Raw genomic sequence first — 22,220 nt, forward strand, 5'->3', positions numbered from 1 at the left:
CTGTGGAAGGAGTTTTGGCCTTCAATTATGTGTGCTTTATGTTAGATATGTATCCTTTTTCTCTGCATATCTTGTTCAGCTGCACATCTTCAACCTTTCCTCTTCAGCATCCTCTTTTCACTCTTCCCCAAATGCCCTTTCTCACATCTCTGTCACTTCACCGCCCCCATGCACTGCACTCCCTCAAATATAAGCACTTTAATTTTCTTACTTTTGCCTTGCAAATATTTTGACATCAGTGTACCCCCGTCACACACGTTTCCACAGAATTTCAGTTGCAAATGGAATACACAAATATTGTTCTATGTGCTCTGCAGAGAGGCCAACCCGCTGACAGGCACTTTGTTTGGCTTTAGCCTTCGCACCTGCATGCTCAATCATAGCCCTCATAAACACCTGGCATGGCTCAAGCCTCAAAGTATGCACAGAAAATAATACAGATAAACAACAACATTATAAAATAGCTAACTCGTGGGGAATGCAAGATCAAGTAAACACGTAAAATAAGAGAGGAACTAAATCGCTGAAATGCACTCATTATTTGCAAGCAGTGGCGGACGCCGGACGATACAGAGAAGGGGAATGCAGAGCTAGAAGATGACCAGAGGGAGCGTGCAGGGAGAGAGCATACATGGGGGGTTGCAGGATTTTAAAATGCACGAAGGAGGGTTCAGGAAGAGAGGATACACGGAGAGGGGGTGTAGGTTTACAGAATGCACAAATAATATAATATGTAATATTTTCAGTTGCAGGGTATTATTTAAATGCTTTATCTTAAGACATCAACTTCATATGTCTATATATATATATATATATATATATATATGTAGAAAAATTATATTGCAACAGATTGATTCGTCTTGCCACTTCTACATTGTATTCTGCTAGTATGGAGTAAGACTGTCATTAACTTGTCATTTTTGCTGTGCGCTTTTTCCATATTTTTTCTTATTTTATATGTTTTGGGTTGAAGCCTTAATTGTTGTGTTCTTTTCACATACAATTTGTCACCACAGCTCCTTTCAGGTTATTTTTCTTTGTGCAGACAGTATATTTTATTATTATTACTAAAGTGTAATTATTCATGAATTTTGAAATAGGCACTATGTCGCAACATTTGGAATGTGTTTTTCAATCAATTACTGTGAATACTCTTGATTCTTTCTATTTTATGGCACTATGTCGTTATTTCTTTGAAAGTTATCTTGGGTTCTTTCATATCCAATAATGTATTTGAAAGACCATGTGTCAATTTGATTGCATTACTTATTGATGAATTTCAAAGACCATGTATCAATTTGATCACATCATCTATTGATGAACTGCAAACTTACTTTGTAAATATCAGTCTGTTTTTTATTTTTACACTTGCATTTAAGTTAGTCTGTTCACTATTTTTATCATGAATGCAGAGAGGGCGTGCACATTTTTTTGTATTGTCCCACCTTTATTGTTACTATAAATATTCCTAAGTTTCTGAGGGTAGATAGCACACATGCTGCAGGCCAGAGGATGGGCATTCAGCACACATACTGCAGCTCTGGGGTGAATGGTACACTTGTACAGCTCAGAGGGACAAAAACACACATGCTGCAACTCAGAGGAAGGTCATTCAGCAAGCGCACTGCAGGGCAGGGTAGATTGCATATATGCTGCAGGTCAGAGAAAAGACATACCCAGACATGAGTCCCTTGTTCTCCATGTCACTGTAGTCACGCTAGCCTGACTGATGAGGGGTAATAACCCAAAACTGGTCCCAGGATGCTTGTTTCAGGAACGGCATGGTGAGCAAAAAAAAGATGGTTTTAGGCCCAGATCTCTATACTGCACACATATTGCAGTCCAGGGGAAGGATCAAGGTGCACATAGGCACAGTGTACATACAGTATCTCAGAGTATGGACAGACAGGGCACATACATTCTATCCTCTAAATAATTACAGCTCACACAAACTGCCGGTCAGAGAAGGGACATGCAGGACACCTAATGTAGCTTAGGGGAAGGACAAACACATATGCATGCTGCAGCTCTGAGGAAGGACAGCCACAGTGTATAGCAAACACACTGACTCACAAAGCACATCCACACATTACTGTAGAACTGCAAAGCTCTGAAGCTTAGCAGATGGAGTTGCCATGGTCTAGTTCAGTTTCTCAAGCGAGCACACCGTCTGCTGATCCTGAGCTCTGCAGACAGAGGATCACACATCTGCCAGGTCAGTGTCTCCAGCGATATATCACAGGTACTCTTAGGCTGGGCAGTCAGACTAGCTGCTCCTGCCAACAGATTGCAAGGGCCGTGCTTACCTGCAGTCTACTGATGAGCTCTTTAGTACTCAGTGATCCCCGCAGAGGATGAGGATGGTAGTTGCCAGCTCTGCTTGAAGCACAGTGAACAGAGCCTGATAGTGGTATGAAGCCCTTTGGAAACTCTCTGGGAGTGTGTCTCTGTAGATGATGATTTGTTTCTCACTGCCCCATGGTTCATCCTTCTCGTTCCTATTCACAAAACCTTTACTGTGAGTAGTTTTGTTTTGCTCCTGACCTAGAGACCTGAGTTTCCAGGAGCATGTCAGTCTTAGTTACAGAAAGCTTTGCAAGTTAGCGCCACTATGTCCAGGGCCTGTGTTCCCAAAATAAAAGGCGTGACAGCCTTAGGGCACCACAACGAGGTGGCAAATCATATTCAATGAAAGGACAGAACAAGCATCAGCAATGCAATAGGTCTCGCATTTACGCTACTTTGAGCTATTGGCATTGTAAATGACAATGCCTTTTATTTATGTTTTAAAACCAAAACGTAAATAAAAGGCATTGTCATTTAAAATGCCAATAGCTCAAACTCGTTTAAATGCGAGACCTATTGCATTGCTGATGCTTGTTAAACTCTGTAACACTGTCTGGGAATTGATATGACCTCATTAGTACTATTTTAATACCCAAAGATAGCAACACGAAACACAAAGGTCCAGCTTTGCTAGGGACCTTTCACTCCACAGCAACACGCATTACTGGATTTTGAGTCACTTTTGAACCCTTGAGCTAGAAACAAAATATTTTTTATATAAATCTGCAGATTATGTGCAGACAATGGATTATGTGTCAAAAGTGGCAAGGCTATACTTATGTGGAAAATCGCCACATCCGCCGATCGCATATTTCCAGTGGCCCATAGCAGAGCGCAACATTCAAAGCTACGTCCACCAGCCTTCAAGCCACTTGCACTCGTCCTACTTGCACACATGCCACACATAGGGAAAATCAGATCTGGCAGGCGTGCCTTCTCCCACATTGCTCCTAAAGTGTGAAACGATTTGCCACTACACATAACAACCTACTCTGAAAACCAAGCTTTTCGAGACGAGTAGTCCCACTGTGTCAAGGGCTTGGCTAGACTCACACCTCAGTCTACAAGATAGTCTCCCGGGTGACAGTGTGCATGTTGGACAGGCCACATGAAGGGCTCGCGCCCTCCCCGCACGACAGGGCTCGGGCACCGGCTCTCCAGGTGCTACCCACAGAAGCGACTCGCAAACCGTCCCCTACGAGACCCCTGCTCCCGGACATCTCTGTATTACCGGCCCGGGCCACCGTCAGCACCATTGCCCGGCCCGGCCGCCATCTTAGACACTGCACCACGAGGCCGCGTGGCCTCAGCTCGACCCCAACCCTGGGCCTGGCCAGGCCCCGACAGCCCGGCACCACCATCCACCTAGGAGGTGAACGGACCACTTGGCAGGTCAATGGGAGAAAGAAGTGTCGATGGCTCTCCCCCGCCAGGTGCCGATCGCCCCCAGCCTCCCCGGGCACTGGCTCCACCCCCCTGCTGGGTGTCTGGACTTCCTCATCCCGGGCCTCCCGACCTCCAGGTGCGAGGGTCCGGACATCAAAGGGCGCCAGACCTATAACTGAGGCAGCCCCAGAGCAGGAAGGCAGTTGTATCCTGGAGTCGAGAGACACCGAGAAGAACTCATCCTTGACGGACTGCTGGCGCTGCCGCAGCCCTGCCTTGTGAACTGTCGTCCTGCCGCTGGCGCTGCCGCGGCCCTCTGCAATCTACCATCTTCGTTGGGACCTGCTGGCGCTGCCGCGACCCGTTGTAACTACCATCTTCGTTGGGACCTGCTGGCGCTGCCGCGACCCGTTGTAACTACCATCTTCGTCGGGACCTGCTGGCGCTGCCGCGGACCGTTGCCACCTTCAACCACTCCGGGATCTGCTGGCGCTGCCGCAACCCGTCCTTCAATAACGCCGAGCTCGAGGATTGTGAGCTACCCATCATCTCATCGTAACTACCAGATTGGTAATAAGACTGTCCCGCTACCCCTTTCCCATCCAAGAGACTAGAATCGAGGGGACCCCTGAGTCCAGACCTCCTTGTACCATTCTACCGTACTTCAAGATTACTTATAAAGAACGTTAAATCTTATCCTTGTGTGGTGCCTATTCTGTGGGGGGGAAGTTACTTGTCTGTACGATCGCTGGAGACGGCTCTCCCCGGAGACCTCTCCCCTTTTCCTCGGCCGACCCTCCAGGTCCCGTCTAACAGTGCGCTACAAATCTGCCGGGCAGGGCTGCAATCCATTCAAAGGGGTAAAGTCTGCATTTCTTTAAATAGAACAACCCCTAAACTCTGTAGCCTGAAAATAAATGCCGTCAGGACAGAACGTGGAGTTCTAACAGGCATGCCACACACCGAATGGGTAGCCCCTGCACCGCTTACAGCAGTGTGTGTCTGAGGGGCAGCTGTACTTCTAATGGGGTAGGAGACGTTTACCGGAATGACAGGCTGGAGCTGTGTGACACCACCTACCGGTGCGCACGAGTACTGCTTTAAAGTTTCCAGATACAGTCTCACCTCTAGGGAATATTCCCCAAAGTTAGTACTCTGTGGTTAGAAGTATCCATAAGAAACGGGTCACTTTGATGAGAGGAGAAACGAGACCTGGTAACAGTGACAGAACAGACCGAGAAGAGAGGAGGCCGGAGAAAAATTGGGGACAGACAGTGGCACAGAACAGACGCATGTAACATGGGAAAGGAGATTTAAGTCACCTGTGACGCACCAGGGCCAAGTGACTAATAGAGACTGCAAAACTAAGGGACACAAAAAAGAACAGCGACACCAGGAGGCCTACAATAGAGGCAGAGTGACACAAGGGGTCAGAGAGAGGGAGATTGTATAGTGGGGCAGAAGACAACACAGCGTGACAAGGGACGCACATGGGAAAAGTGACAAAGAAGAGACGGCAGGGAGGAGACACTCAGAATAGAGAAACACCAGGGGTCGGACATGGGGAATACAATCAGTGGAGCAGTAGAGGGTAGACTATAACAGAACAGAGACACAAATCTGAAGACATCCTGAGAGAAGTAGAGATGAGCACACACAGTGAGAACATATACAGGCAATAAAGACAGTATAAATTACCCAGCAGGTCGGTGCCTACAAGGCCGGTCGAATCTGGTGAAAAGGATGTAAACAGGGAAAAAACAAAATAATGATAGACGAGCATCTGACCTTCAGTTCTCCACTGTATCGAACAACATGGCAGGGCAGAGACTTCCATTATAGGGAGACGGCGCAGATGCCCTAGCAAGTGGATGGCGGGACTCCTGCTTGGCTTTATGCATCTTAAGCTAAAGCTGCTGCGATTGCTTTAAAAGTCAATAAATAGATTTTTTTTTGTATATCTTAACTTTTAAAGCAATCGTGGCACCCGAGCAGGCTTCTTGAGGACCTTCAAAAATAATGTAAACACGGAAAAACAGAATGATAGACGAGCATCTGACCTTCAGTTCGCTACTGTATCGAACAACCTGGCGGTGCAGAGACTTCCATTATAGCGAGACGGCGCAGATGCCAAGCTGTTCAGCAGCGCACAGGAGACTTTCTTTTAGCAAGTGGATGGCGGAACTCATGCTTGGCTTTATGCATCTTAAGCTAAAGCGCCAGTGCCACGATTGCTTTCAAAGTCAATAAATATAGTTTTGTTGTATTTCTTGACTTTTAAAGCAATCGTGGCACCCGCGCTTTAACTTAAGATGTTTAAAGCTAAAGCGCTGGTGCCTCCATTGTAAGAACAGTAAACAAAAAGGAAACAAGCGCTAAAACACAAGCGTGGGTGCGGGCGCGCCTGGAAGAGCGACTGCTAAAGGAGGGGGAGCAGGAGGTGAGCCTGCGAGTGGTGTTTGTGCGCGCACCTGGAAGAGTGACGGCTAAAGGCAGATGGTGCCAGATGGCACCTGTGCGCGTTATTGTGCGCGTAACCGCATGCTCGAGGCCAGCAAAAGCCTGTGGTAGGACTTTTAAAAGCCCACTTACTAAATGTGTTGCCACAGGAGCGCATGAGCTGGCTCAGGCTAGACCTAAAAAGTGCCTTATACATAATTGATAGAGAACCTTCCAGCAAAGACTTGGCCTGTGCAGCAAATTTAAAAAATGTTCATTTCACAGTGAAGGCTCACCTCGTCCCTGCACTGAGAAAGGTGTATTAGTAAAAGGTGAATTGCCTCTTTGAAGCCTCAAGCCTGCCTTTTACTGAAGTTGGTGGACCTGACCACTGTTTGAAGAGATAGGAATTATCCCCCTTCAGGCAGGTGAGACTGCACATGCTTGTGGAGTGAGAGCTGGAGTGTCCCTGCAACGCCTGCGCCTCCTACAAGTGTCTGCAACCCGTTCTGCAATACCAAAGTGAACCAGGGGTGCATACATTGGGCACAAACACCTGTAGCACTATCTGTAATATAACCCAGGCGTCTCTTTGTTACCAGTGTCTGCATGAGCATCAGTTTCTCTCTGCATATGCCATTGTAGGGGTGCCTCGAAGTTATCAGCAGCCATGAGGAGAATAACTACTTGCTGCTCTGCATGTTAAGTCTGCATAGTTGAGGATGTACTCACTTCTTTAACGTCTTCTTTCCACAGGGCGTTGAACATCCAAACCCAGGGAAGAAGTTCACTGCTAGGGGCTTCCCGCGCCACTGCTACCTTCCAGATACTGACAAGGGCAGAAAGGTAATGATGTGAAAGGAACCTTCACCCTAGTCCCAAGTATAATGACTGCCAGGCAGCCTTCTGTCCAGCCGCCCTTCAGATTCTTCCAGTGCACCACTTACAGATGCTCCCTAGGGTTTTCAGTTATGGCATATGGGCATTTCGGCATTTCATTCCACTAAAACAAAATCAAGTCATTTTTTTCTACTCAAATTAGACTAAGAACTGAAAGCAGGAGACACCGTTAGATGCAAAGTATTTTCACAGCAGTTGATTTGATGTTCTGAAGTAGTCTGCTATTAACTAGATTCAGAATAAGCAATTTGTCAAATGGAATTTCCTGCTGTGTGCTCTGTTTGCAAGGTGATATTGAGCTTGTTTCTGAAGGGCAGCATGACCTCAAAAATAGCCCAAGGACAGGCTATTAACAATATGTTTAGGTGGTGTTCAGGTTTGAATGGTTTATGGAACAGTGTAGAAACATAGAGCAGTTCCTCTCTGGCTCTAGGACTGATTGACTGGCACAGGGGCATCCATATTTGGGCCTTCCGGACTGGGTAGCTCATTGAGTAGAATATAAACATAGACTTTTTCATTGGCTGAGCTCCTCATTTAATACCAAAGGGAAATAAAGTATTTACCATCAAGGATAGGCGTATATATGTATATATGTATGTACGTATGTATGCATGTATGTAGTATTTGTACAGCATGAACCTAGTCAAAGGCAGCTTAGCAATGACAGGGTCAAATTAATTAATGGCAACATTTATGCCCTTTTCCACTTGACCAGAAAGAGTCCTGTTCTCAGAATTTCATTAAAGATTTCCATCAGTGATTTACTAACAATTTCTGATGCGAGGACAAGGATCAAGAGGTGAGCCTGATTTAGTTGCAAGGACTAGTTTATGTACCTTTTCCATGTCAAAAGGAGAAAAAGTATCTAGCAGACTGTTGGTAAAGGGAGTTTCTGTGATTGCAGCAGATTCTGTGATGTTTTGCTTGCTGGTATTGAACGTATTGTAGACTTTTTCCACTTTGGACAGGGAAATCTTAGCCAGTGAATTGCAAAAGTCAAGGCTGCAGTTTTTTAGAGTGGATTCCGGTACTTTCACTAGGCTTTTAACCATGTCAAATAGTTCTTTAGTGGAGTTCTTTTACTGTGGGATTTTATCAGAGAAGTATTTGGTCTTCCCCTCCTTGATTAGGAGTTTATAATCTGTAATAGCCAAGTATTAGACTTTTTTTTATCTTGGGAGTCATGGTTAGCTCTCCAATTCCTTTTAAATTTCCTGCAAGGCTGTTTTTGTATTCTTAGTTTATTAGTGAACCATGGTTCAGAAGGGGTTTTTCTTTTATTATAAAAGTATTTTCCTCGGGCTACTTCTTTGACTGCAGCGCTTATGCTCGAGGCATAAGCAGAGGCAGCTGAGGCTGTATTAGATTTGTCAACTGGCTTACAGTTTGCTAATAATGCTTGAAATTCACAAGGGTCTATCGTAGAGCATTTCCCCTCTAAGACTGGGTGGCTCATGGAATTGCACTGGACGGCTTATATAGTGGGGCTCAGACATACAGGGCCCGATTCACAGAACTAATTTAAGACAAAATCCTAAACTTATTACCATTTTCGTATTCACAGAAGGCACTTACTCATTTTGGTATTCACAGAAGACACTCATTTTGGTATTCACAGAAGGCACTTACTCATTTCGGTATTCACAGTAGTTAGGAGTCCTAACTTTAGGACTCCTAAATGCCTTCTGTGAATACCGAAAGTCTTAAAGTTAGGATTTTTCTCAATTTAGTAGTAGTAAAGTTAGGACTCCTAACTTTAGGACTCCTAAATGCCTACTGTGAATACCAAAAGTCTTAAAATTAGGATTTTTCTCAGTTTAGTAGTAGTAAAGTTGACAAAAATCCTAATTTTAAGACTTTCGACATTCACAGAAGGCATTTAGGAGTCCGAAAGTTAGGAGTCCTAACTTTACTACTACTAAATTGAGAAAAATCCTAATTTTAAGATTTTCGGTATTCACAGAAGGTATTTAGGAGTCAGAAAGGTAGGAATCCTAACTTTACTACTACTAAATTGAGAAAAATCCTAATTTTAAGACTTTCGGTATTCACAGAAGTCATTTAGGAGTCCTAAATTTAGGAGTCCTAACTTTACTACTACTAAATTGAAAAAAATCCTAATTTAAGACTTTCAGTATGCACAGAAGGCATTTAGGAGTCCTAAAGTTAGGACTCCTATCTTCTGTGAATACCGAAATGAGTAAGGGCCTTCTGTGAATACCAAAATGAGTAAGTGCCTTCTGTGAATACCAAAATGGTAGTAAGTTTAGGATTTTGTCTTAAGTTAGTTCAGTGAATCGGGCCCACAGTATTTCACCTCTAGGGCTTTGTGCTTCGTGGAATAGCACAGGCACATACATGTTTCACATGTAGACCTGGATAGCTCTTGCTGTAGCACAGCTACATATCATTTCCCCATCCAGGACAGAGTGACTCATGGAATAGCACTCAACCATCAAACATTTCCTCTACAGGCCTGGATAGGTCGCAGAATAGCAAAGAGACATAGAACCTGCCCTTCGGGAGCGGGGTGGTTTATGGAAGAGCACAAGGAAACGGAACCACCAACCTTTATCATCGTTGGTTCGTTTTTGGAATGTCATGAGGGAGCACAGCCTTTCACTTCTTGAGGCTTAATGGCTCCATGATACCCAAGCATAGATGATACTTATCCTAAAAGGAAAGTTACATCAGGGAGACACAAATGTTTATCTCTCTGGCTACAAGATCCATCAATACTATCAGGAATTCATCGCATTGGTGCTATAACACTGGGAGGTACCTTATTTTATCTGTATAACTAGAAGCCCATTGGTACAGAGCATGTGAAGGTTTGAGTAAGTCAGTGGGAGAGGGATCTGGAGTTATTCATTGATAGCTTTGGGTGCAGCAGTCCAACCATGGAGAACACAGCATTGTATTTGAAGAACTCGATTTAAGGCCAACCAGCACCTATACTCATAGCATTCAGACTACTAAAGTATGGATTCATTCATTGTAAGTGACATCTAGAGCCTTTTCACTACCAGGACAGAGAGACAGCTTTATATTTCATTCTCATTTTTGACAGTGTTGTACAGAAGTTGCCACAATGAGCTTTGCATGTTTGACGAGAGGCTTTGCAGGAGGTGAGGAGTGAGATAATTGCATTTTCAGTGCTCACAATGATCATATTATAGACACCCAACTTGGGAGTAATCCAAAGGCCTTGAGGAACAAGTACAGCTTCTTACATTTCAAAAAGTAATTTTTTGTGGTGGGGGCTTTGACAGAGGTGCAGTCCTGAAGGAGAAGTCAATTTAACATATTATTCTGACCCCAAAACATTTGTATGTTGCCGGTGGATGCTGAACATCCTTTGGTATGTCGAATATAAGCATCTTGTTATCCTGCATAGCCTCAAAAGACAGAGAAAATAAGGTTGTACCCAACTAAAAGGGGGCTTCTGCATAAAGCATAGGGGATTGAATTCAACCCATTGATTGGTCAGCAGCCAGTGGGTTGACATCAGTGCAGCTCAGACATGGTCGGTGTGCTTGAGACCGAGGATGGGTTGAGTGTCATAGTTTTGCGCTGTTTTTCCATGGATTTAGTAGGAAGACCTCCATGGATTCTATTGCAAAAGTTGATGATTGTAAAAGGTGATGACGACCGGTGGTTATGACCATGAGTAAGTCAAGGTCAGTCCATTGATGAGGGGGTTGCAGAGGTAGGATTCCGCTAGTCAACAGGAGACGTTGTTTCCAGTGATTCTGTTCACTTGTGGGATCAAAGAGAGTTTAGCATCGAGGATGACTTCTAGGTTGCATACGTTTAGAAAAGTGTCAGCAGGGGTCTAAAGGGAATATTGAATCCCCTAATTTACATATTTTTACCGTATAGACTGCTTAATATTTTCTATACCTTATTCACCCTCCCTTTTCTAAACAGGTCCTGAAGTTTTTGATCGTAGCCTGGGAACGCCGACTTATCTTTACAATCGGAGTGTCCAACACAACAGGAGAATCCGACACGGTTGTCTGGAATGAGATCCACCACAAGACAGAATTTGGCTCCAACCTCACTGGCCACGGTTATCCTGATCCCAACTACTTGGACAATGCCCTGGCCGAGCTGACTGCACAGGGAGTCTGTGATGAAACCTGCAAGGACTGAGGAATGAGCCCAATGTGACCTGTTTGCCTGACCCACCGCTGAGTCCCGACTTTAGTCGGTGCATGCCTATCCCTCCTCATCTTTGAGGAAGAGCGGGATGGACGCTCCCTCTCTCCTAGCCCCCTTGTTTCTGCTCCCGGTTCGCTCACCCTGCTGCCTTGGTCCAAAATCCTCATCTTGCTTTGTCTCGTGGATGCTTCAGCAGGATTTGGGGCAGATTGAAAGAAAAGTTGCAAAATCAAAGGAAAGCAGATTGTAGACATCATGTAGTGGTAACCAACGAATCTTTACACCAGTTGCAGATAACTCAGCAGCTTCTGTCACTTGCATTCAGATGTATATGTATAGACTCTATTCATATAGCTCAGATATGGTCTCTTTGTAGCAGACGCACAGTACATAAAGGGATTCTACCACGGTGCAGGAAAAACCATGCTGGGATCATAAGACCACCAAGCAATTTTCCATAGGAATAGCTCACCATTCCACCCTTAACAACAACTAATCAGAACATCTCTGATGAGGCATTGGGACGGTTTGCATATACTCCCACAACAGTAATGGAGAAAGGAGGATGCATGGGATGTGGGGCTTCAATAAGGTTTGCAGGAAAAAATGGGGCATACACCTAAGAGTTTTGAAGGACCTTCAGAGGCAAGGGAAGTTGTGTGTTTCTTCTAATAGTTAAAAGCATACAGAACCTAGACAACAGGGAGGCAAAGTGTTCCTTCCCACAGTTTCCTTGGAACCTATGTCATGTTTTCCCATATCTGAACACAGGATTCCAAATCAATTTGGAAATGGTAAAGCACAAGAACTGCTAAATTGCCTTGCATCTACCACACATCCTCCGCTAGTCCCCTTCCCAGCAATAGTTTTGTGTGGGGTTTTTGTATTGCACTTTGTTCTCTGGCCTACTTTCCACTGCAGCAGTCCCTCCACCCCCCAAGCCCGGCAAGAGTGCAGCTTCTGATTATCTCAGATTTCTGTATTGAGTCGCTTTTGTCCAACCTCCTTCCTAGGCTGTTTGTTGGACCGGACAGGAGAGCCGGTATTGATGTAACTTGTGAATGAAGCAGGTACCGACAGGGCAGATTCATCTATGGAGTTTACGGGGAGGGAGGCGAAGAGTTGCATGTCAGAATGGCAAGGACCAACATATTGTGACCAAAATATCCACTCCCACAATATTGTGATAAGTGTATACCGGTAAGTTTCTGTGTACTATTCTTAACCTCTTCGATGCGTCGGACGGCCAGGGGCCGTCCGAACTGTGCATATGTCGAATTCCGCCAAATTTGCGCCACGTCGAAAAGGTTAAGTCTGTTTACCATGCCGATATGCACTTTGCTAAGGTACAGAGATGTGGAATTAAGAATAGCAAATCTATGCATACCTATATGTAATTATCTTCACAATATTGTATGAATCAGTATTTTAGCCATGATATGTTGGCAGGGCGATAATCAAATCGCAATATTATGGTTGGAAAGCATCAAAGAGAAGCCCAATGCCCAACTCACAGAACAGAGAGGTGGCTTTCAAAGAGCGACTTACTGGAAATAGGTCTTGGCTGCTATGGTAACAGACTGTGTGCTCATTCAGGCCCTACGGTAGTTCTGCAGACAGTAACATTTATTGAGAATTACACCCACGTGTTTTCAGATTGCAAAATCACAGGAACTGAGAAACATCTGTGCCATGCTGAGGACTAAAAACCCTGAATATTCAGTTCTTGAAAGCAGCGAATGATGCAAGTTGTGCTCTGCCCTTTGCACTAATAGGAAATAGCGAAGGGTATCCTGGCTTCCTTCCACTTTATTAACTGGAAACCAATTCTATCCTACCAACTCATACTAAATATTTTTTTATCAAGTTGTTTTTAGATTTTTTTTTCTGGTTTCTCTGTTTTGGTTTCTCTTCTTAGGTCTTTTGTTTACGATGCAGAGGAGGCTTTCTCAAACAGTTTCAGAGTGTACAGCACATGTTTGGGATAATAGGGGGACTCTGTTCCTCATTGACCAAGTGGAGTGGTGCTTGGGCTGCACATCAAATGAATACCCTCTCGACAGAGCCATTGTTTTTGTAGCCCACGACATAATTCTTATCTTTTCTAGAGTTCATCTGTTCAAAAGGATTCAAGCTTTAGTGTGCTAATACCTACCTTTACTAGCAAGGCGGCTTCTAAAAGGAAATCCACGCCTGCTCTGTTGCCATGTGCATTGGGGGCTTGCAGGACTTGCTGAATAAGGCACTCGATGTCAGTTCCTGGTGGATGCTGTTCCACTGAACTGTTCAATCGCCACTCAATGGGTCCCTTCCTGGTTGCAGTCCTCAAAGCCAATCACGGCCTACCCGGGTCCAAAAGAGCGGTGCTAAATCTCTTCATAGAGTTTAAACAACAGATTTATACTGATCATATATTCCAGACGAAAAAGCAAACACATAGATTCAAAATATATAATGTTTATTTAGATCAGATACCTAGAAGGATGATGCTAACAAACCAATGCTAGTACAGCAACCAATGAATCAAATAATGACAACTAAATGCAAGAAGTTCTTCAGTTTCTTGGCTGAATGTACCTTTGAATAGACATAGAAGCGTCGTGTCCATTGCTACTGAAGCGTGCCTCAGGGAGTTCTAAAATACTAGGAGGAATGACCCTAATGCCTGGTTAGCCTTCCTATCCATTCCACCCTCAAGACATGATCAGACAGAGCTGCCTAGAAATGTGCAGTCTTAAGAGGGATTGCAGCAAAATAGAGTGACGAAGCAAACTCTGCCCCTAAATCCTGAGCTCCAAGGTTCAACCCACATCAGAAGACTTTTGGGGGCCCTGAGGCAAACATAATTTGGGGTCACCTGCTCTGCACAACTCTGAATTTATTATCCACTTTCTGCAAATTTACGCACTCAACGACTTTGGTTGTATCATTGACAATTCTCTTCTTTTGCCAGCCTACATCTGGGACCAACATTAGAGCAAACAAGTTATCTTTGGCAGGCCAGCACCAGAGAGACAGATAGATTATCAGTCTGAAGCAGACCGTTGCATGTGCATTCTTGCTGAATCAAACCAGAATGATATAGGTGCCTTCTTTAAGTCTCTCTTTCTCTCAGGCAGGGGTTGGAATGGCCAGACGGCCAGGGCTGGCTAAAAACAAAAGAGAGTAAGTAAAAAAAAAACGGTTTGCTTTTTAACTTAAGACAGAGTGGAACCTGTCCTGAACGTTTAATGAGGGGGCCACTCTGAAGCTGGGGCACGTGGGCAAAAGCCCACTTTTCCTATGCCTTAAAATGTCTCTGAAGTTAGTGAGTCCTCCATCTCCTACCTAATATTCACTGCTAAGAACCTATGCAGAGGATACATCTGGGATGAGGGCCAAATACTGCCTTGGCTATCTAAGCCCCATGGGAAGTCTTGCCGTACATGTTCTGTACATGTGCAGACAGACGTGGTTGGTAGATGCTACTTCAGTGCGGTTAGTTCATGACATTAGTCTCAGTTGCTCACAAAGCATCCATCTTGGTTCTCCAAAGGAGACTCTGTGACAAAATGTATGCATGGATGTGCTGGGACTTATATTAAATGGAACTAGCTGGCATGCAACATAGGGTGGTGTTGTTGGTTTGGAAACCCCCTTATAGTTAAATAGCACAGGAAAATTATTGCAACGTATGGAGTTGAAAAAAACAAAATAAACATAAAAAGGAAACATAAAGAGAGAACGGAGAGAAAAAGCAATACATATACAGTGAAGCAAGAGAAAGGGGAGACAAGGAAGAAAGATGGTACTGGGAAAGAAGCCTCAATCATTACATTTTAAAGGCTCCCTTCCCCCACCAAGCAGATGTTGAGAACAATTTTGAAGTTTCATTTTGGGACTTATGGTTTTCAGACTAATTAACTACAGCCTCTTGCTTAGCATGCTTTGAAGTTTTAAATATAGTCTTAGGACACAGAAACATGAGACACAACCAGTGGATTGGTATATTATAATGTATTTGAGCGTGCATGTTGCCCGTGGCCTGCTGTCTCTTGCCAGGCTTATCTTGACCTCTGTATATTTCAGGTTCATCTTCAATTTGACTTCTAAGCATTTCTACATTAACATTCCTAATTATATGGCAGGCTGTGTCAATAGATGTTTCTTGTACTTCTGTACAAGATTGTATTCACTGTGTCGCTTCAACGACTATTTATGTGGATGCTACCTTTGCAAGCAAACAAACATCTTCTATGATCAAAGATGTCTAAGAGGTTGATAACACGTTCTCCTCTGTTCTTGATATGGGGACAAAATCAGCTTATTTGTGTATCATAAAACAATTTTAGGAGACCTAACACTGAAATGATGAGATCAATTAGTGAAACAAGTGGAAACATAGATGTCAATATACTTCCAAATGAGACTTTTAAGGAGCAACGTTTTTCCTCAGCATCCAAATGAAGAATTAGCATGTTTGCAAGGTCCAAGATGACTGGATCTTCTCCCTGTTAGTGGAGTGGGCAATGGACTGCTATAAGTGACTGGAGGTATCATGGACCCCGCATGACAATAATGGCTTCTAAAGTGTCTGTAAAGAGACCATGTTTGTTTCATACTATTTGAATGGCTAAGGAGGTTTGTTATGACGTTTTGGACTTTGTCATTGGCTCTCGTCTACAAACATCTGGAGGACTTTCAGACACCAGTATGACAATATTTGCCAATGGCACTTTCACTGAGTGACACAATTGGTGCCAAAGTATGATATTGGCTCAGAGGTTCGATTTAAACATCTCAAGCTCTTCTTTGGTGATTATATATAAATGTAAGTCTTGTGTGGTCTTGCAAGAACCAGTAGGAAGATGATGGCTGCGAGGGGACACAGTTGGTGCCAGGCAATGGAACTGGCTCAGCAGGTGCATTATGAATGTCTGGTTCATCTTTTATAGAGACACAGTTTGTGTCAAACTCCTGACCTGGCTCAGGGGGATCAATATAACGTTTTGGACCGACTCATTGGTGCTTGATTTAATATGAACCACAAGCAAACTTTTAGGTCAATAAAAGCAAGAAATGTCCACTGCCAAGTTACTTTGATTTACAAAATGTGGGCCCTTTGTGTATTTGCAGAGGCTTAGAATTTCTTTTATGAGATCAAATGGATTGAAGGATGTGGCAAAAAGGATAATTCTCATAAATTTCCTCTTAGGTACTCTTCTACATCTTCTTTGCCACAAAAGGGAGGTTTTAAGGCCGTTGTTTCATGTCAGCTCGTGCTGCAAACAACTTTCTCTGGATGCCTTTCCTTTCCAATTAACTGGACAAGAATATGTGCTGTAGTGCATCTTGTATCCACCACGTTTTCAAGATGTATAATTTATCATTATGATGCTCCTGCTCGGCATTGGCATGTCTGGTACTCACATCTCTCCACCTAGTGAAGAGATTGTCTTCATCCTATCCCTGGCATCAAACATCAGGTGATTTTGATTAAATATTTTTTCAAAAAAATTGAAAATTATAAAGAAGCATTTGAAATAATGCTCCAAAGACACAGTAGAGTTCTCAGACAGGATACAGACCACTGTTTGCACCATTGAATTCATAAACAAACCTGAAGGAACGCAGATTATCATGGTCGACTCTTGACCTGTATTCTGCTGTGCCACACAAAGGCTTCATATTTTACTGCAGCCACAGTGATTCGTAAAAAATGAAGCAAAGAAGGCTGTGTGAATGTAGGATATGACCAATGCTTGTTACTTTGAACCTATGGGCAGAGGGTGGCCTCCATTACAAATGTCATTGGAGCATGGGAAGGCACAGGCAGATTAATAGACAGTGAAACAAGGCACATGATTTGAGAATGCAAAGGAGTCAGTAGGACATAAAAGCAGCATGTCACTGCCCTGCCGGCAATGATACAGACATATATTTCGATAGGTCCAATCTCATGTTGATGTTTCTTCATGTGAAAACTATCACCAATGTCACTGTGGCCAGGATACACACATGTGTCCAGGTGGAAAACCTGTTTTGAGTGGTCACTTTTAAGACCTCCCTAATTGATTACACTGATTACAATGGGGCTTTCCCCTCTGGCCTAGGCTGGATGGAGCCATCAGGTTCTCATGACTTGAAACAATTTCCCATAAGGTTTCTTGGAATGCTGTAAGAATCACTGGACATTTGGCCCTGTCTACCTTCGTGTCCTACACTTACTCCAAGAGGGGCAAAGCAATTCTGGCGCCCATCCATTGTTTGTCAGATTGTTCCAAACACCCTTCTCAAATAGTAGAATTGTCCCCTTTGTTATTTTGTTGGACCATCCGACTGCTGGAGAAGAGGTTCTGTTAATCTTTGTAGTGAGAAAGTTGCTGCTGCTGTATAGGTAGGGACAGAAATTTACAGGAGTTCTATGTTTATGGCGGGTGTAGATGTTTATGCAATATCTTCCAAGAAAGATCATCCTATCATACAAAACAAGTACACTTCAAGGCCATAAGTTGTCCATGACAAAGAAGAAAAGCTCTGCTTGTGGAACACTGAACAAGGGCTATTCTTGGGATGGTAATTGAGGCAGTTGAGGTCTGAGTGTTTTTAGGACATTTTCAGTATCTGGGATTTGCAGGAGATTGTAAGGGCGCATTTTGTACCACAGACCAAGAACAGTGTTTAGAAAAGCGCTGGGTGATGCACTTGGCTTTGCCTTAATCTGAGCACACCTGCAGCGATGCTGGCTTGCAATCAGGCCTGATAAGCGGAGCTTGCACTCGCAATTGCCTCAGGTGGAAAGCACAGGATCTTGAACTCAATGCACCACTTGACTGGTGACCAGTGGCTGTCTTGGAGGCCCTTTAGGTACCATATCCAGATCAGAGGCATAAGTCCGTGTCTGCTCGAGCTCCTCAACAGGTGCAAATAGTACTGTGGAAAAGAGTTCAAAGAACCTGCTCCTTTACTTTACCTAGAAACGAAAGACTGCAAGTCTGAATCTTGGTGTTACACATACTACCCATATGTGACATCCTGAAGTACTAAAGATGCTTCCTACCATATATGTGTTCATCACGAGGGGAGCAAATACTCCAGTTTACAATCACCTCCATTCATTTCCTGGGATCCTAAGGTGTGATTGGAGTCTGAGCATCTCAGACTTCGAGGGCAAACCGTTCAAGCCATCAAAGCGCAACATATCAACACAATTCATGGAACGCTGCGAACGTACTTTACTTTTAAAATGGGAAAAAGTGACGCACCAGCGGTGCAAGGCCTTCATAAAAAAGACCCTAAGATACTTCAATGAAGAGAGATTATATACACTAATGGAATTAGACATTGTTATTAGCTTATAACAAGCTGCAATAAGGAACTGTCCGATAGAACAAGCAGAAAATGAATGTACCCAATATTTCCTCCAGGATTAATTAGAGGAGTAGAAGCTAAACAATAACTTGCATATGGGACTTCCTCTTCCCTTTCCGTCTGTACAAACACCGCCCCACCTAACTGCAACCAGATGCTCAGACAGAGCAGAAGCAAGATGAAGAAACCTACATTTGTTGCTCAGACGGCCTCTAGAGGGACTCCACCTGCTTGTACCGATGAGGGGAAGCACTGTGATGTTTCTCTTCTCCTCCAAAATGTGTTGAGAGTTGTTTGTGCCCTCTCCTCCGCATGGCGGTGGGCCCTAAAGCCTCAGCTTAAAGCTGAGACTACATGCCCTCAGGTGGCTCCAGGGGTGAAAGACAGAGGTTCATAGTGAGGCAAAAGGGTCCAACCACAGAGAGCAGAAGACATTTATCGTCACTCAAAGAGCCAGAGCCACCACTTTTCCCAGACTTGCGTGATGGTAGCGCTTATCTCGTGCCGCAAGCCTCTTTCTGAGCAGAGCATTCTTCTGAGTCATGCACTAGGGAAGATCCCTGAGCTATAATCTCCATCAGTAACTCTGGACTGATGATGGCCTGACAAACAAGCAATTCTGTCAGGGAAAGGCATCAGAAAGTGTTTCCTTCTAAATGTAATTTGCTTCTTTAATGCACTGCTTTCTAAGGTAATCAAAATCCCTGCCTGGTGGCCCTTAGATCCAGAGAGTCCACGCATTACACCCTACACTCCAGGTATCAGTAATGAGGGTCCTCCGGTGTAATCTAGGGCATTGGTAGTAGGTGAAAACATAGACTGCAAAAATGTATTTTGCAAATATATGGACTAAAATATCTCGCCCTTACATACATTTCTCCCTGCAAAAATGTTGAACCGGGTCTGAGTTCACCATCCAGCTATTGCCCTAAATATGCTATGCTTGGATTTAAAATAGTACATTAACCCAACCCTAAAACATGTAGTGAGTTTGGCTGAATTTGGGAATTAAGTACAGGTCTACACTTCTGAGTGAAGATTTTACATGAGTTCGAGATTTTGCCAGTCTATGTTTTGGTGCTTCTTTTTTTTTTTGCAGAAGTTGTGTTTTTCAGTCTGTGTTTCACTTGAATACACAGCCACTCGTGTGGGAGTTAGCATTGCTACCTCTGTCTAAGAGCTTAAGCATAAGGTCAGTAATACCAGAGCGATGGAGCACGTCCTAGAATCTAGGAGGCCTCAGGTGACAACAGCATGGGCGACTAATGGTGCATCGATGAGCAGGAGGCGAGTGAGGTGAATGTATAGAACAACACTTATGATTAATTGAGAATTGACAGAAGCATCTGAGAGATTGGCAAAGGAATGAGTGAAACCCTTGGAAGTCAAGCTTGTTGAGGTGGTTAAACCAATGACATTGGATTAAGGTAGATATCATAAAGACTCAGAAACCAGTGATGACGAACAAGCCAGATCCCATTTAGATAGACAAGTCCAGCAGAGGAGAATGAGTGATGCTCCATGAAGGTGTGAAGGCACTTATTTACAGGAGCTATATTAACATGCCCACAGACATGTTTACGAAGTAAGATTTTGTATCTCTGCGAGGATGTATCCCCTTGTTATGAGGTTGTGCTGGTTAGTTCCTATCTCTGGCAAAAACATTCAGGTCTTCATTTTGATGTCTGGGGAATTGAGAATAAAAGTTTTCTGTAAAATATCTCTTCTGATATTCCCCCATCTCCATTCTTCCGCATTTCACCAGCTAAAACCTGGTGAAGTGTGCTGGTGGGGAATGAGATGAAAATGGGGAATTACTGTGGGACCGCAGTGTGCAAACAAAGATTCCCGCTGTAATTAAAGGCGGACCTCTTGTAATTGCACGATATTCCCACACCTCAGTATTCCATATCCCTGTGGCATCAATACTTCCAGGCTTCGGCAACACTGAACGCCCACTCTGAATGAGGGATCTAGTTGGATGTCTTTGTTACAACATGTCCTCAAGTAAACCCTCATCTTCTAGGTTCTTCTAAATCGACTCATTTAATGATTTTGGATCCTCATCTTCAAATTATTTCCAACTATTTGATATCATTTTCTGTACAGTGTTCGAATAACTGAACACAATGCTCCAAACATGGTGGTTGGGATTCACACAATGATAGCATGCCTGTTCTCCATGACCATTTAATATAAAACAAACCGTGAGATTGGACTAAAGCTCCAGGCAGCCCGTGTGTTTCAATAGTGCAGCAGGTGCAGTGAACCGGGGTCCTTGCATGTAAAGCTATTTGTATGATAAGGGTTGAAGCTCTACTGAAGCGCACAAGTGCTAGACTCCTTTGAACTGTGTGAGGCTGAAGATATGGGATGCCAGTTTGGCCCTCGCGAGGTAGTACGTACGTAGAGTCGATCACATGTCATTCCTCTGTGCTTATCTCCTAACATTTCAAAGTAATGTCTGGGAAGCATTACATTGCAGCTAAGGCAGGAACAATAACACTGAAACGAATAGTAGTGAATGGTTTATTGGTCCACAGCACAACACAGCTCATGTTTATTGATTAATAAGGGACTGCTTGGGTGACACTCTTCTCAACAAGTAAGGGGGGCGACGGATTTCCACGCACCCCAGACCAGCTCCTCGCATGGAGAGTCACACCTCATTAACCTTGCTGAGATTGCGATGGCTGCTAAGCATCCGCTGATGCCCAAGGATGTTTCCGCCCTACGTCGTGTCTCCTGCCCCCATTTTGTGGTTGGAAGAATTATGCATTCAGGGATGACTGGCCTGATGGAGTGGAGGCCACAAGCAAAGAGCACAGCCCCTGTTGGCAGAGTATATGGTAAGGTGCTCAACGCCTCAGCTGCCTGGGTTTTGCAACCAACCCGAACAGACTGCCTTAAGGATTGACAGGTCAATGAACCAATGGGCTGTGGGCTTTTCAATGGGTTGTGTCTCGTATTCAAGACCGGAATGGAGCCTCTTTTCCCGCTCAGCATGTCTTGGTGTGTTTACAATTTATTTCAGTAAATAAATGTGAGATTGAACATTCTGTGTGCTTGTCCCTTCCTGTTTGCCTTTTTTAGTCCACTTGAAACAAATTTTATGATAGTTAAGTAAGATGTGCGCTTGTCTTCCTCAATTTCTGTTCACTCACTATGCCTGGTGCACACACTCAAGGCATGAGGGCAGAACTTCGATTTTCGTAGACTTTAAGCAATCCGTGATATTAAAGCTGAGAGAAACTTGGGGGCATATTAACAAGGGGCGGCGATAATATTATCGCTGCTTTAGAGCCCGTTTTCGGGCAAAAAGCTGCAATAATATTATCGCATTATCAACAAGGAGACCCTAGCGCGTGTATCCTTGCATTAGCGCCCCTTATCAGCACGCCTCCCATCGCATCGCTACTGCGATGCAAAGGAGGCGTGCCTGACAAGACTCTCTTGGGTAAATACCGCTAACCCAGCTTCATCATATTAGCAACGAGGGTTAGCGATATTTACAATCACGTTAAGTATGCCTTAATGCAGGAATTTAACGTCTGTTAAATTCCTGACTAAGGCATACCTAACATGGGGGGTGGATTGTGTGGTTAAGACCACAGGCCCTATCACCAAGGATA

The 22,220-nt window shown here is 44.0% G+C and overlaps 1 protein-coding gene across 1 annotated transcript in view; it reads left to right on the forward strand.

Moving 5' to 3' along the window:
- Positions 1-14,944, forward strand: part of DTX1 (deltex E3 ubiquitin ligase 1) — a 448,016-nt gene extending 433,072 nt beyond the window's left edge. Inside the window, exons 9-10 of the mRNA XM_086943241.1 lie at positions 6,928-7,017; positions 11,005-14,944. Of these exons, the coding sequence (XP_086799367.1) occupies positions 6,928-7,017; positions 11,005-11,229 (315 nt within the window). The 3' untranslated portion in view covers positions 11,230-14,944. The remainder of the gene's footprint in view (positions 1-6,927; positions 7,018-11,004) is intronic.
- Positions 14,945-22,220: the final 7,276 nt, after the last annotated feature.

This window comes from Lissotriton vulgaris, chromosome 11 (assembly GCF_964263255.1).
Source record: "Lissotriton vulgaris chromosome 11, aLisVul1.2, whole genome shotgun sequence".
Classification (NCBI taxonomy): Eukaryota; Metazoa; Chordata; class Amphibia; order Caudata; family Salamandridae; genus Lissotriton; species Lissotriton vulgaris.